This window comes from Sinocyclocheilus grahami, unplaced genomic scaffold (assembly GCF_001515645.1).
Source record: "Sinocyclocheilus grahami isolate Dianchi unplaced genomic scaffold, SAMN03320097.WGS_v1.1 scaffold137.1, whole genome shotgun sequence".
Lineage (NCBI taxonomy): Eukaryota > Metazoa > Chordata > Actinopteri > Cypriniformes > Cyprinidae > Sinocyclocheilus > Sinocyclocheilus grahami.
The window spans coordinates 973,953-986,489 of NW_015505316.1; the positions used below are offsets into that span (position 1 = coordinate 973,953).

General features: G+C 37.1%; 1 protein-coding gene across 7 annotated transcripts in view; it reads right to left on the reverse strand.

Moving 5' to 3' along the window:
* agrn (agrin) overlaps positions 1 to 12,537 on the reverse strand; it is a 285,064-nt gene that overhangs the window by 51,909 nt on the left and 220,618 nt on the right. For all 7 annotated transcript variants that reach the window (XM_016280112.1, XM_016280113.1, XM_016280114.1 and 4 more), the window contains 6 exons: positions 10,305 to 10,410; positions 6,984 to 7,100; positions 5,241 to 5,405; positions 4,462 to 4,605; positions 2,710 to 2,834; positions 2,510 to 2,615 (listed from right to left, as the gene is read on the reverse strand). In XM_016280112.1, the coding sequence (XP_016135598.1) occupies positions 2,510 to 2,615; positions 2,710 to 2,834; positions 4,462 to 4,605; positions 5,241 to 5,405; positions 6,984 to 7,100; positions 10,305 to 10,410 (763 nt within the window). The remainder of the gene's footprint in view (positions 1 to 2,509; positions 2,616 to 2,709; positions 2,835 to 4,461; positions 4,606 to 5,240; positions 5,406 to 6,983; positions 7,101 to 10,304; positions 10,411 to 12,537) is intronic.

The window sequence follows — 12,537 nt, forward strand, 5'->3', positions numbered from 1 at the left end:
ATATATATTTATATATATACACACAAATGTATGTACTCAATTGTTTATTGGCTGATGCCTGATCAAAATGTCCAAATATTAATTTTCCTGGCTGATATATTCCCTAGTGTCATTTAAATTAAATTACATTTATTTCATGCTAAATATACTACAAATACATTAACATATTTATGTGCTTAATAAAAATACCCTACAATTGTACTTCTGGCATACTAAACTGGTATACTTGAAGTCTGCAAAATTGGAACAACTAATTTTGTACTTAATGCATTTTAATTGTGCGGAAGTAGTGCTAAAGCCCAACTAAAGATATGCTGAAGTATATTTGATTGTGCTAAAGTGGAACTATTGAAAGTATACTTCAGGTACACTTTAAATATCTTGCATTTAAAGAACGATATTATTCAAAGATCATACAATCCTCATCAATAATGACATTAACACACATTTTAGGCTTAATATAAAAAAATGTGCATTGTGCACAAGTTCAGTAAAGTTTAATAGTACTTTTTATATCAGTAAGTCTCAAGCGATATGTCAGCAAATATATTAATAGATTTGAACTATATTTACTATGAAATAAATGTATTTTACTTTTTTACTAGGGTTGTTTTGTCACTAGACTTTCACTAGAAAAAGAAGGCAAAGTGTTGAAGGCAAAGAATGAGCGATGTGCTGTACTTTTTAATATTCTTTTGGCAGAGAATCCATAAGGACCTGGTTATAGCTATGAAAAACATCGCAACACAGAGTCATGTTAGATCAAGCTGCACTTATGTGGCATTAACAGGTTTGACAGAGTGGCTGCATGGGCTGCTGCTGAAAATGTCTGGCACCTGCCATTGGCCCTGATCCAGGATTCGGCAGCTGGCGATGTCCACCACGTGCCATGCCCATCTCAGAGCAGCTCCCTGCAGAACGCCTTCTGACGTGAGCTGGCATAGTGCTTCTTACATACAGCCGACATGAAAGTCTTAACCTTGGCCTTCTACCAGGTCCCTTTGCCCATGCATGTACACAGTGACCGATGAACGATTTAATAGAGAAAAAGAGCAATGGCAACTCTCTACACAGCCTGCTCTATCCAAAGCAGGCCTCCCGACAGCCTCAGCAGCCGGATTGCAGGTGCTTCCTTCAGACTGTGCAGTTAACGCTTCCTAATCCACACAGGGGTGATGCAAATCAAACAGCTCAAATGTTGCCCAGTTCCAGGGGATTCAAAGACTCCAGCCTGAAGCCAAGCAGCACGGCTCTATCTACAGGGGAGCATCTGTCAGGCAGCTTTCCTGTCCCCTTGAACACCCGCCACCCACATCAAAACCCCCCATACCCATCCCACACACAGTGACCCCATTCCTAAATATGGGCCATGCAGTTTGCCCCAACAAACCTTGTAAAACTGCAAAAATTAATTTCCTTAATCAGTATTTTTCTCTTGTTTTCCAGTCTTTTCACCAAAACATCCTTAATGTAAAGCCATTTTGTGTAATATAAGAGTTATTCAGAGAATATTGAGGGAACTGTATATATTTTTTCTTTTGTATTGTTTTTACCCATACAATTTTTTTTTCATTGCTTCACTCAATTTTGTTACAAGCACAATTAAAATAAATTTTTAAATACATTTTCTGACTAAATTTAATAAAACATTAAAAATAAATAATTAAAAACACATTAAAATTCAAAAACCCTTCCTTGACATTTGTTACACATACAATAAAATTTAAAAAGTACATTCAAATGAAATTCTCAGACAAAATTCTGTTGAAATGGACAAAAATACAGTAAAAATACAAAATGTATTCTTTGAAAACATTTTTTGGTATTTTTATCTAAAACTATATTATGCATTTTTGTTTGTCAAGTAGCATATTTATCTTGGTCTACTCATGTTTATAATATTTTACTGGAAAAAAAAAGACAATAATAATGATTAAGCCTTTTTTTAGTTAAAGAAATTATGAAGACTGAAGTAGAGGTTCATGACTTTCTTTCTTAATGACTTTCTTAATTGTGACCCTGGACCACAAAACCAGTCATAAAGGTCATTTTTTAAAACAGAGATTTATGCATCATCTAAAAGCTTTCAACTGAGGTATGGTTTGTTAGGATAGGGCAATATTTGGCCGAGATACAACTATTTGAAAATCTGGAATCTGAGGGTGCAAAAAAATTTAAATATTGAGAAAAACGCCTTTAAAGTTGTCCAAATGAAGTCCTTAGCAATGCATATTGCTAATCAGAAATTAAGTTTTGATATATTTATTTACAAAATATCTTCATGGAACGTGATCTTTACTTAATATCCTAATGATGTTTAGCATAAAAGAAAAATCGATAATTTTGACCCATACAATGTATTGTTGGCTATTGCTACAAATATACCCGTGCTACTTATGACTGGTTTTGTGCTCAAGGGTCATAATTTATCATTCACACTTTCTTAGATGTCTGTATGCATTAGTGCAAAAAACAGATAACAAATCTGATTTCAAGAGGCTAATCTCACCTTTGCACTGGCCTAAATGCTCCACAGTGATCTCTTTATCTTGTCTGCATGCGATGGTCCTCAGCTGGCATCGGTCTGCATAGGTGACCCCATCAGAACCACATACCTGTCCACAAACATGTCCATGTCTATTATTAGAGAAGAAATCTTCATCACTAGAGTAGGTGTAGAGTGTGGATCGGTGACTTATGCAAGCTCACCTTGGTCTTGTTTTTCTCATCACAATCTGGCGACGGGCACTCACAGTGAGCCTGTCCGTTCACCTCCACACATGATGCCCCAAAGTGGCACATAAGCTCATCACAGGACTTGGGTGCCTCAGGTCCTGTGGAACAGATTGGCCTCTGGTTAATTCATAACTGATAATTGAACTTTTAAGGGTTTCTGAAAGCTAACACACATGGACAAACATGTGGGAAACCAGCATCACAAAACACAATATATGCAATATATTTCAGTGTGGGCTACTTGTTAATCCACATATATTCATCAGAAAGATGGACTTGCATCAGTAGGCAGAGCCTAGACCTTGCCTGCCACAGAAGTCTACTCTTTACTCTGACATCAGAGCGCTGGGCTGCACTGCCTGGCCTGCAGCATCGACTGGCTTCCTCTTCTGTACTTTCATGTGGCAGCTTTTATCTGGCAGAAACACTGCATGAACACTTCTATGCTGGGACTGTTGAGTTCATTAAGCTCTTCACTTCCTGTCAATAGCTGACGGTGACTTCATTCTACTCACCAAGTCAACACAGGGGGTGACATCAGGATAGCATTTCACTGTCACCCCTGGTGTGCATTTGAAGATTCAACTTTGAACTCCACTGATACAATATTTAGTATAAAGTAGCTAATTATTTGGAATTTAATTTTTTTTTTTAATGGGCTTTCTACTTTTAATGTATATAATATTATACTGTAGTCTAAGCCTTTTAAGATAATTATCATAATTCATCATTAAAATGAAATCAATTATTCAAATAAAATAATAATTTATTGATAGATACTAAATAAAATATCTTATTAGATACTAATATATTTAAATAAGATATATATCTTAATATCTAAAATATAACACATAATGAAAATTGTAAATTATCATAAATGATAAATGGTCAATATCATATTTTATACAATTTTGATTGAATTATATTATTATTATATTCTATAATACTTTGAGTAAATAAAAAAAATATAAAAAACTAAAATAAATTGTTTAAATGCTACAAGTGATAATGTATAAAAATGGATATTTATTTTCAGGCTTACAAAATATTACATTTAACAGTGTTATTAAATGATAGTGTTTGTTTTTAAGTATTAAAAACATAAAAAACTGGGCATATAATCATCAAAAACTGGTCACTCTACAGTATCAACAGAATATAAATAATATTATTAATAACTGGTAGATATATTGTTAATCGATACCCCAAACCATCTCAAACATACTGCCGGATTCAAACCCACATCTTAAGTGAAGTGACATGTGGCCAAGTATGGTGACCCATACTCAGCATTTATCCCATCCAAAGTGCACACACACAGCAATGCAGCCATTTTTTTCCTGCGGCACCCGGGTTCGGTGCCTTGCTCAAGGGCACCTCAGTCATGGTATTGAAGGTACCCCTTCACTCCCCCCACCTACAATCCCTGCCGGTACGAGACTCGAACCCTCTAACCATTAGGCCACGACTTCCCCATCACTTTCTGAGATCTTACCACTATGCCATGGTTCTGACATGACACTAAAAGCCTTATTTGTCAGAACACTTTTAATTAACAAAGACTATTAATTAACCAGTGCAATCATTTTTATTATTTCTACACATAACCCAACATTGCGAAAAACAGACCTAATTATAATTCATAAAGTCACAACCTAGCTGCATCAGAACTGCAATCCTGGAGAGATCGTCTGAGTTTTGTGCTAATTAAAATCCCAGCATTACCTTTGTCACAGCCGTTGGCTCCCATCTTGCTGCCGTCGGGGCACACGTTGCATTTCATGCCCTTAACTCCAGGCTTACATGAGCACAGCCCTGACATCTGCTCACAGTCGTCACGAACCGAACCCACTCCATCACAGTTACACGCTGATGAAGAGAGGGAGAGAGAGAGGGCTGTCAGCCTTATCTGCTTGAACAGTTTTGATTAGATTCCTTGTCTCTTTCTCTTCCATTTCACTCTGACAAAAACATCCACACATCCACCAAATGCATGCAGGCAATCTGAAGCTGCTCCAATCTGTGACCCCACAGCTACAGCAACAGCGCTCGCTCTGTGTCAGTGACTGCAGCCTGGTGGAGTTCAAAGCAGGGTCAAGAAGCCCTGGGGTGAGAGCGAACGTGGCTACAGAATGTGCTAATGCTCTAAGGACCCCTGGGACAGAGCACAAACTGTTTCAATCACGCTTATTTTTCTATCCTTGGCTTTGTAGCAGCATACAAACACACAAATACATGCGACAGAGCTTTATTGGTCTGTAGGCAGAACTTATAGGTCAAGCCACGTTGCACTCTCGTGCAGTTCCCATTACCCGCGGTGGCTCAGAGGCTTACCTTGAAACGCTTGTTTTGACAGAAATCGCATTTGAGGCCGGAAGGATAGCGCACGTTAAACGAGTAGGTTGTCACTTCGGATTTCGGATTAGAAAGGAACATTTAACACATTTAACAGAAAATGCCCCGAAAGCAAATCACCAGGAAAGAGAGAAGAGAGGAACGCTTACGTGTGCAGCCACTCATGTTCTCTGTAACGATGCCTCGGAAGTTCCAGAATCCGGGCTCACAGCGGTCACACTTGAGTCCCCCGACGCCGGGTTTACAGGAGCACTGGCCGGTGGACGGGTCGCAGGTGCCTCCGTATGAGCCGTAATGATTACACTGACACACACCTAAATAAGAAACGGACACAGTCTATAAGTTAATAGCATGTCACTCCATGTCCCAACCAGGTGGGATGAGGCAAGAAATCTTGAGCTACACAATTGCAATTAGTCGGAACATATTTTACGTTCAATACACAGTTAAGTGATATTTGGACTGTTGTAAGGGTTGCAAACCGCAACGGCACATTGCCCATTTATCTATAATTGGCCATAATAAGAAAATAAGCATTTGGAATTGGCCAGAATTTTAAAACTGGTTCATCCCAACTTGAAAAAGTAAAAGTTCATCCACTCACATTTTGAATAATTAAACATAATTACTTTTGAATATTTATTATTATGAATTGCTTTGCTTATAGTTCAAGATTTTTGGTATGGCATGGCATGCAGGAAAAAAATTGTAGGTTAAATCGTGCGCACGATTTACTGTTTCGTTCCCTCGATTTATAAATTGTGCGCACGATTTACTAATTCATTCCCTCGATTTATAAATTGTGCGCATGATTTACTATTTAGTTCCCTCGATTTATAAATTGTGCGCATGATTTACTATTTAGTTCCCTCGATTTATAAATTGTGCGCATGATTTACTATTTCGTTTCCGCGATTTATAAATTGTGCACACGATTTACTAATTCATTCCCTCGATTTGCTAAATCGTGCACACGATTTATTAATCGAGAGAACGAATTAGTAAATTGTGCGCACGATTTAGCAAACTGAGAGAAAGAATTAGCAAATCGAGGGAACGAAATAGTAATTGTGTGCACGTTTTAGTACATCGAGGGAACAAATTAGTAAAATCGTGTGTACGATTTATTTATTTTTTCTTGCATGTCATGTGCGGGGCTCCGTAGTGGAGATAAAAATTTGTATAACATTTCAGGATCAAGCAGAAACCTCTGCCTGGATCAAATGAACGAATGCCAAGTACACACTTATTTCATTCAGCAAATATTGTACAAATGTTATGTCATCTTATTAATATTAATGAGCCTACAACATCCCCTTTCCCCATGTCAGATCATTCCTACGTCCATGCTTTTATCATTTAATGTGATAAAAGGCTGTTTAAGACAGTCTTTAAGACCTCTACAAACACTAAACGTTTAATAATATAATGAAAATTGTGAAATATTAATTGTAATAACTATATTCTATTGTAATATTCCTGTGATGCAAAGCTGAATTTTCAGCAGTCACTACTCCAGTCTTCAGTGTCACATGATCCTTCAGAAATCATTCTAATAAGCTGATTTGCAGCTCAAGAAACATTTCTTACTATTATCAATGTTGAAAACAGTTGTTGCAATTTTCTGGAATCGCAGATGTATTTTTTTTTAGAATTCTTTGTTGAATAGAAAGTTCAAAAGAACAGCATTTATTTGAAATAGAAATCTTTAGTAACATTATAAAGGTCTTTACTGTCACTTTTAATCAATTTAATATGTCCCTGCTGAATAAAAAGATTAATTTCGTAAAAAAAAATGTGTTTGGCCTAGCTTATGTCTGTTATTTAACATGACTGAATCAAACTGCCACTGAACTAGATGATAGATAAGGGTTCATGGCAGTTATACGTACTAGGACACCCAGCCAGTCCAAAACCCAGGGCAGCGGTCTTATTGTCTTGGCAACATCCGTAAACAGTTTTGCTACAGTGCTGGGAGGCGACGAGCTCTGTAGGAGCTGATATGATAGCTAGAGAGAAGATACAGAGCAAACAGGGGTGGGTGGGGGAGAGAGAGAGAGACATATTGAGATCCAGAGCGTTCTTAAGACAAATTAAACTAAACAATCCAAGCTGAAATGCAATTTAGTACAACACAATAAGAATCGCTTAAGGAGCAGAGGTGGGAGAGCCTGCATCTGGCTGCCAGATAACAATTCTATTTACAATTCCTGACACCAATTCAAAATCAGGAAAAAATGATGCTATTACCAGCCATGAAAACAAACAATAGACCTCTCGTCGAATGTCTGGTGGGTGACATTTGACACATTCTCAGGGGCCTGTTTTCTCCATTTGTTCTCGTCTCAGATAGCGCCGTTTACACCTACGCCGCAATGTCAAACAAAGATTTATGGACTCCGGGTTTATGGACGCAAATGCACAAGAGCGCAAATCAGGACGTGCTGATGTCAGTCCACTCTTGCTATAACCTAATTATATTTTTTTAGCGTTCCCCGCTCACATATGGAGGAAGTTTGTTGCGGTGTTTGACTATAATGTTGTGCTGGAGGCAGATGGCAGGTGCCTATTTGTCTTATCTGTACTGTCATTTTTTTCCCAGTCTATCCACACTTGTTCTGTTTGAGCGCTTCTTCTCTAGGCCATTGAACTGAATGGCTGCGAGGCGGCAGGTTTGTGGTTTCGAGTTCGGAGCTAGAAGGACTAGGCTGTCGTAAATCAGGGGGCCGTCGGCGTGAGCGTACACGTCCTGGGGTATAATAGTGATGTGTCACTGTGCCTTTCACAGCATTCTGTGGCTCCAGAAATGGGTTTTGTCCACACCTCATTAAACTTCTCCTCTCTGCACTGAGTCCATTATGACAAAGGTGCTTTTAATTTGATCCTTTCTTCTCGTCTCACTGTGATTCTTCACCATCCTCTTTCTACACTCGTTTGTTCTACAACACAATCCTTTCTGACACCAACAAGGTGCTGCTGCAAGCGAGGCTGATCAGCTTAGATGTTTATTTTTATTGAAGTATCATAGATTATTGGTGATGGTAATGGCATAGATGGGGTGAAGATTGCCTACCAAACTGTGGGAACATCACAATGTCAATATTACAACATTTTTTTACAGAAAATGCAATGTTTGTTTCTCCGTACTAAGTTAAAATGACCACACCACATTATATTGAAAAGAAGACTGAAGAGGAACATCTCAATATTAGGGCCGGATGATATATTGAATATATATCATATGTTTTCATTATTTTGATGCTGATTTAAACCATTTGTTTCAATAAATCATTGTCTCAGAACTGATGAGATAAAAAAATTCTGTAAATATTAAATTACTTTAAACAACTCAATGGTTTGTTACAGTTAACTAAAACTACAACTATTAAAAACCATTTTTGTTAATTGGAAAAAAGCTACATGAAATATAAATATTAGATAAAAAACGTCAAAATAAATTTACACTTAAAACTTGTCTTGGCAACAAATGGAAATAAAATAAGTTTTAAAACTAAAACTAAAATAAAAATAGTAAGATAGATAAATAAAAAATAGATAAGATAAAGGTAAGAAAAATGAGAATTTGAAAATTTTGAGAAATTAGAATGAATGAAAGTGAAAGATTTACTAAAAAAAACTACAATTAAAAGGAAAACAAAAAATATAAAAACTAAAATACTGCTAATTACTAGTAGTACATAAATAATATGAAAATAACACTAGTTGTTTTGAGTCTTCAATCAAAACGTTAAGCGTTATTATGAAATTAAATAATATTATATATCAAATTACGCACATACGTTAAATAGCTGTATCTAAATAAATATTACTAGATTTGACTGTTTTTCATTTTTACATTAAAACATTTTCAAACTAATCAGGCACAAAGGTTCTGTTTGGTAGAAACTGTGGTTATACTGATTTGAAAAAAATAAAGTACATAAATATTGAAATACATATTGAAAACTGCAAAAGAATAAATATTATAAATATTAGTTGTGATCCTGGACCACAAAACCAGTCTTAAGTCACAAGGGTATATTTGTAGCAATAACCAAAAATACATTGTATGGGTCAAAATTATAGATTTTTCTTTTATGCCAAAACACATTAGGATATGAAGTAAAGATCATGTTCCATTAAGATATTTTGTAAATTTCCTACCGTAAATACATCAAAACGTAATTTTTGATTAGTAATACGCATTGCTAAAAACTTAATTTGGACAATTTAAGGGTGATTTTCTCAATATTTTGATTTTTTTGTACCCTCAGAGTCCAGATTTTCAAATAGTTGTATCTCGGGCCAAATATTGTCCTATCCTAACAAACCATACCTCAGTTGAAAGCTTATTTATTCAGCTTTCAGATGATATATAAATCTCAATTTCAAAAAAATGACCCTTATGACTGGTTTTGTGGTCCAGGGTCACAATTTTAGTAGCTTTTTTGCCCAGCCCAGCTCAGAATCTCCTCTGAGCATCACAATCAGCCAACAAATCGCAAGAGGCAGCTTACAGCATCCTCTGATCTTCACTGCAAGGAGACTCGGGTTGCCTAGAGGTCACCAAGACCTAATTTCCAATTAGCAAAAAGCAGCAAGGTGCTCTGGAGGCCCGTCAGCTCTCAAAGGCACGGGTCAGAAACTGGGGGAGGAGAGACTGCAGCGTGCATATCAAATGCAGGGCCCGATGAGATTTCCATTGATCTGAGCTCAGCCAATGGGAAGCAGATGCCAAAAGCTCCTCACACCGGTTGAAAGTTCTCCAAAAGGATTTATTTTCCACGGCCACTGAAGGAGCATGACTGATCTGGCTAGAGGGCCTGTGAGGCTCTGAAGCAGAAAACTCAGAGTTCGAGAAAACCATAGATAAAGGATGAGGGGTGCAGCGAGCGAGCGAGGGAGAGAGAGAAAGAGAGAGAGAGAGAGAGAGAGAGAGAGAGAATAGAGAGTACGATTGTGCGCACGCAAGTGGAGTCAAGCTAGGCTTGAAGCCTGAGGGAATCTCACACTGCTCTGATCACAGAGCCACGCTCTTCCTCTCTCTGTGGTAGATGCTCAGGTCTGGACTACACAAGCCTCCTAAGCTCAAAGAAACACTGCATTCTGCTACAGTGACTCCAACTGCAATCCTGTCAGAGCTCCTGGAGTGTTATTCTTCAGATGACTGAGGAAAACATAAATATTAGAGGAAAGAAAAGGTGCTCTCTTACCTGAGCAGGGACCTTGGCTCTGGAGCAGCAAGTCCATTTGCTTCTCACACCTGGCCTTCTTCAGCTCACACTCACTGGTGTATGTGTTCCCATCAGAGCCGCACACCTGCAAATGTTCACAGAGAGGTTAACCCGGCGCGATTAATGGATTTTACAAGATTTAGCACACGTTTTAACAAGTCAAATGCCCAGTGTTGGGAAGGTTACTTTGGAAATGTAATAGGTTACAGATTACAAGTTACCCTATTTAAAATGTAATAGTAGTGCAACGTTTTCAATTACTTTATTAAAGTAATGTAACTGATTACTTTTGATTACTTTTTGATTACTTTTCTAAATTTCTAATGAATGTTTATTTGCAACTGTTAATCATTTTCAAACATTTACACCATGCAGGGTTAACCTTACAGTACTGCTCAACACTGTCAGACTTTCAAATCCTTCATCATTTGAATTAAGATTATCAAATTTGAACACATCCACCACTAAATCAGACTTTAGTACCGCCTTTTACTTTGAGATTGATCTGAAGTTCAATGCAGATTTAAAATCATAAGAAATAGTTTACTGATACTGTTTTTGAAACCAAATCTTTGCATAACTACAGGAAACACTGCATCTAACAATGGTTTGGAAAAAAAATTGTCAATTAAAAAATAATAATAAATAAAAGCATATACATCAACTCAAATACAGTTATAAGCATGTGTCCTATTCTGTGTACTAAACTCCTGAAACATTGGTGTCTCTTTGTATATGATATGATGATAGTTTTCTCAAAATAAGTCAAATGCTCATGAAGTGACTCAGAGCAGTTCTAGAGATTATGTTTATGTGTTCATGTACTCATATATTGAGGCGGCAGAGGCTGAAGTAAGCCTATGTGTAATAAATGAAACCGCATGTCTGCGCCATTCATTTCCATGAGGGGCAGACTGAGAAAAAAAATTCAGGCCGGGAAATCGCACACTCATACACCCACAACAAATTCTGAAACACGGACAACCCTATTTTTTGTATGGACCTCACATAAAAAAGGTTTAAATCCTTAGGTTGGGGACATGCAAAATAATTAAAGTTCTCTCCTGAACTGCACCTTCACTTACATTTTTCTTTTCAGTCTCTTTATTTTGCCCTGATATCCATCTCTCACATGACTTTAATACTCAAGATTTAACAAAACTAAATTGCCTACATGTCAAAATTAGTACATCACTGCAATATCTTTATAGAAAAATCCTAATACTGAACATAAGTCATGTTTTTCCCTTACAAAAATTAACCATGCTTTTATTATAGTAAAAGTACAGTAAACATGCTTTTTTTTTTTTTGGTAAATGGATTACCAGTTGTATTTATTTTTACTACAAATTCCACAGTTAAACTATGGTTAGTGTAGCAAAAACCATGGTTAATTTGCGGTTACCATGGCTTAACAATAGTAACCATTGTCTTTGGATTTATAGTAAAATCATTGTTAATTTTCGTAAGTGTTGTGTTGTTGTCTGCCCTAGCTCCCCCTAAACCTATTATATTTTTTTATTTTTTGTCTGCTAAATTACTACTGTAACATTACAATAGATAATAATGATGTCCTTTATACAGTATTTTGAGTGATGACTAATGAGCAATGGGCTGCTGCTTAACCAAGTAAACAAAGACAAAACTACAATAGTATATTTACTGATGAAACTGACCTGCAATTGAAACCGAACAGTAGTTTTGCTTCTCTGCTCCATCTGTGCGCTTCCACAGTCCACTCCATTCTCTCTCTCGCATTGATTACTCTGTCCCAAACCATTTGGCGGAGGCGCAGAGAGCGCGCAAGCCGAAGCATTGCCAGTCACTACTAACCGATTCATGGATTCATGATGATTTAATTATCGAATGGCGAGTTCGGAAATAATCGCTTTAGTACATTCGGCAGGCAATTATACAATAATACAATAATAATAGCGGGGCAAATCGGCTGCCAGGCTACCGGTTCTCTCAATGGCCAGTCTGCGTCTGATTTTCACAGACACGCAGAACGTGCAGGATTCATATATTGTCTTTTTGCGGCTTAATATTCACAGACACTAGTCCATATCGCGTTTTGAATAAAGTGTACTGACCTACTTTTGATTTATTCGTCCAAAATGTGGCATATTCCGTCCTATAGACGGTTAGGCTATAGGAATTCAATTTTTATGACTGGATTCTACGAACCAGTCTGTGTTTTCCGCATCGCGGA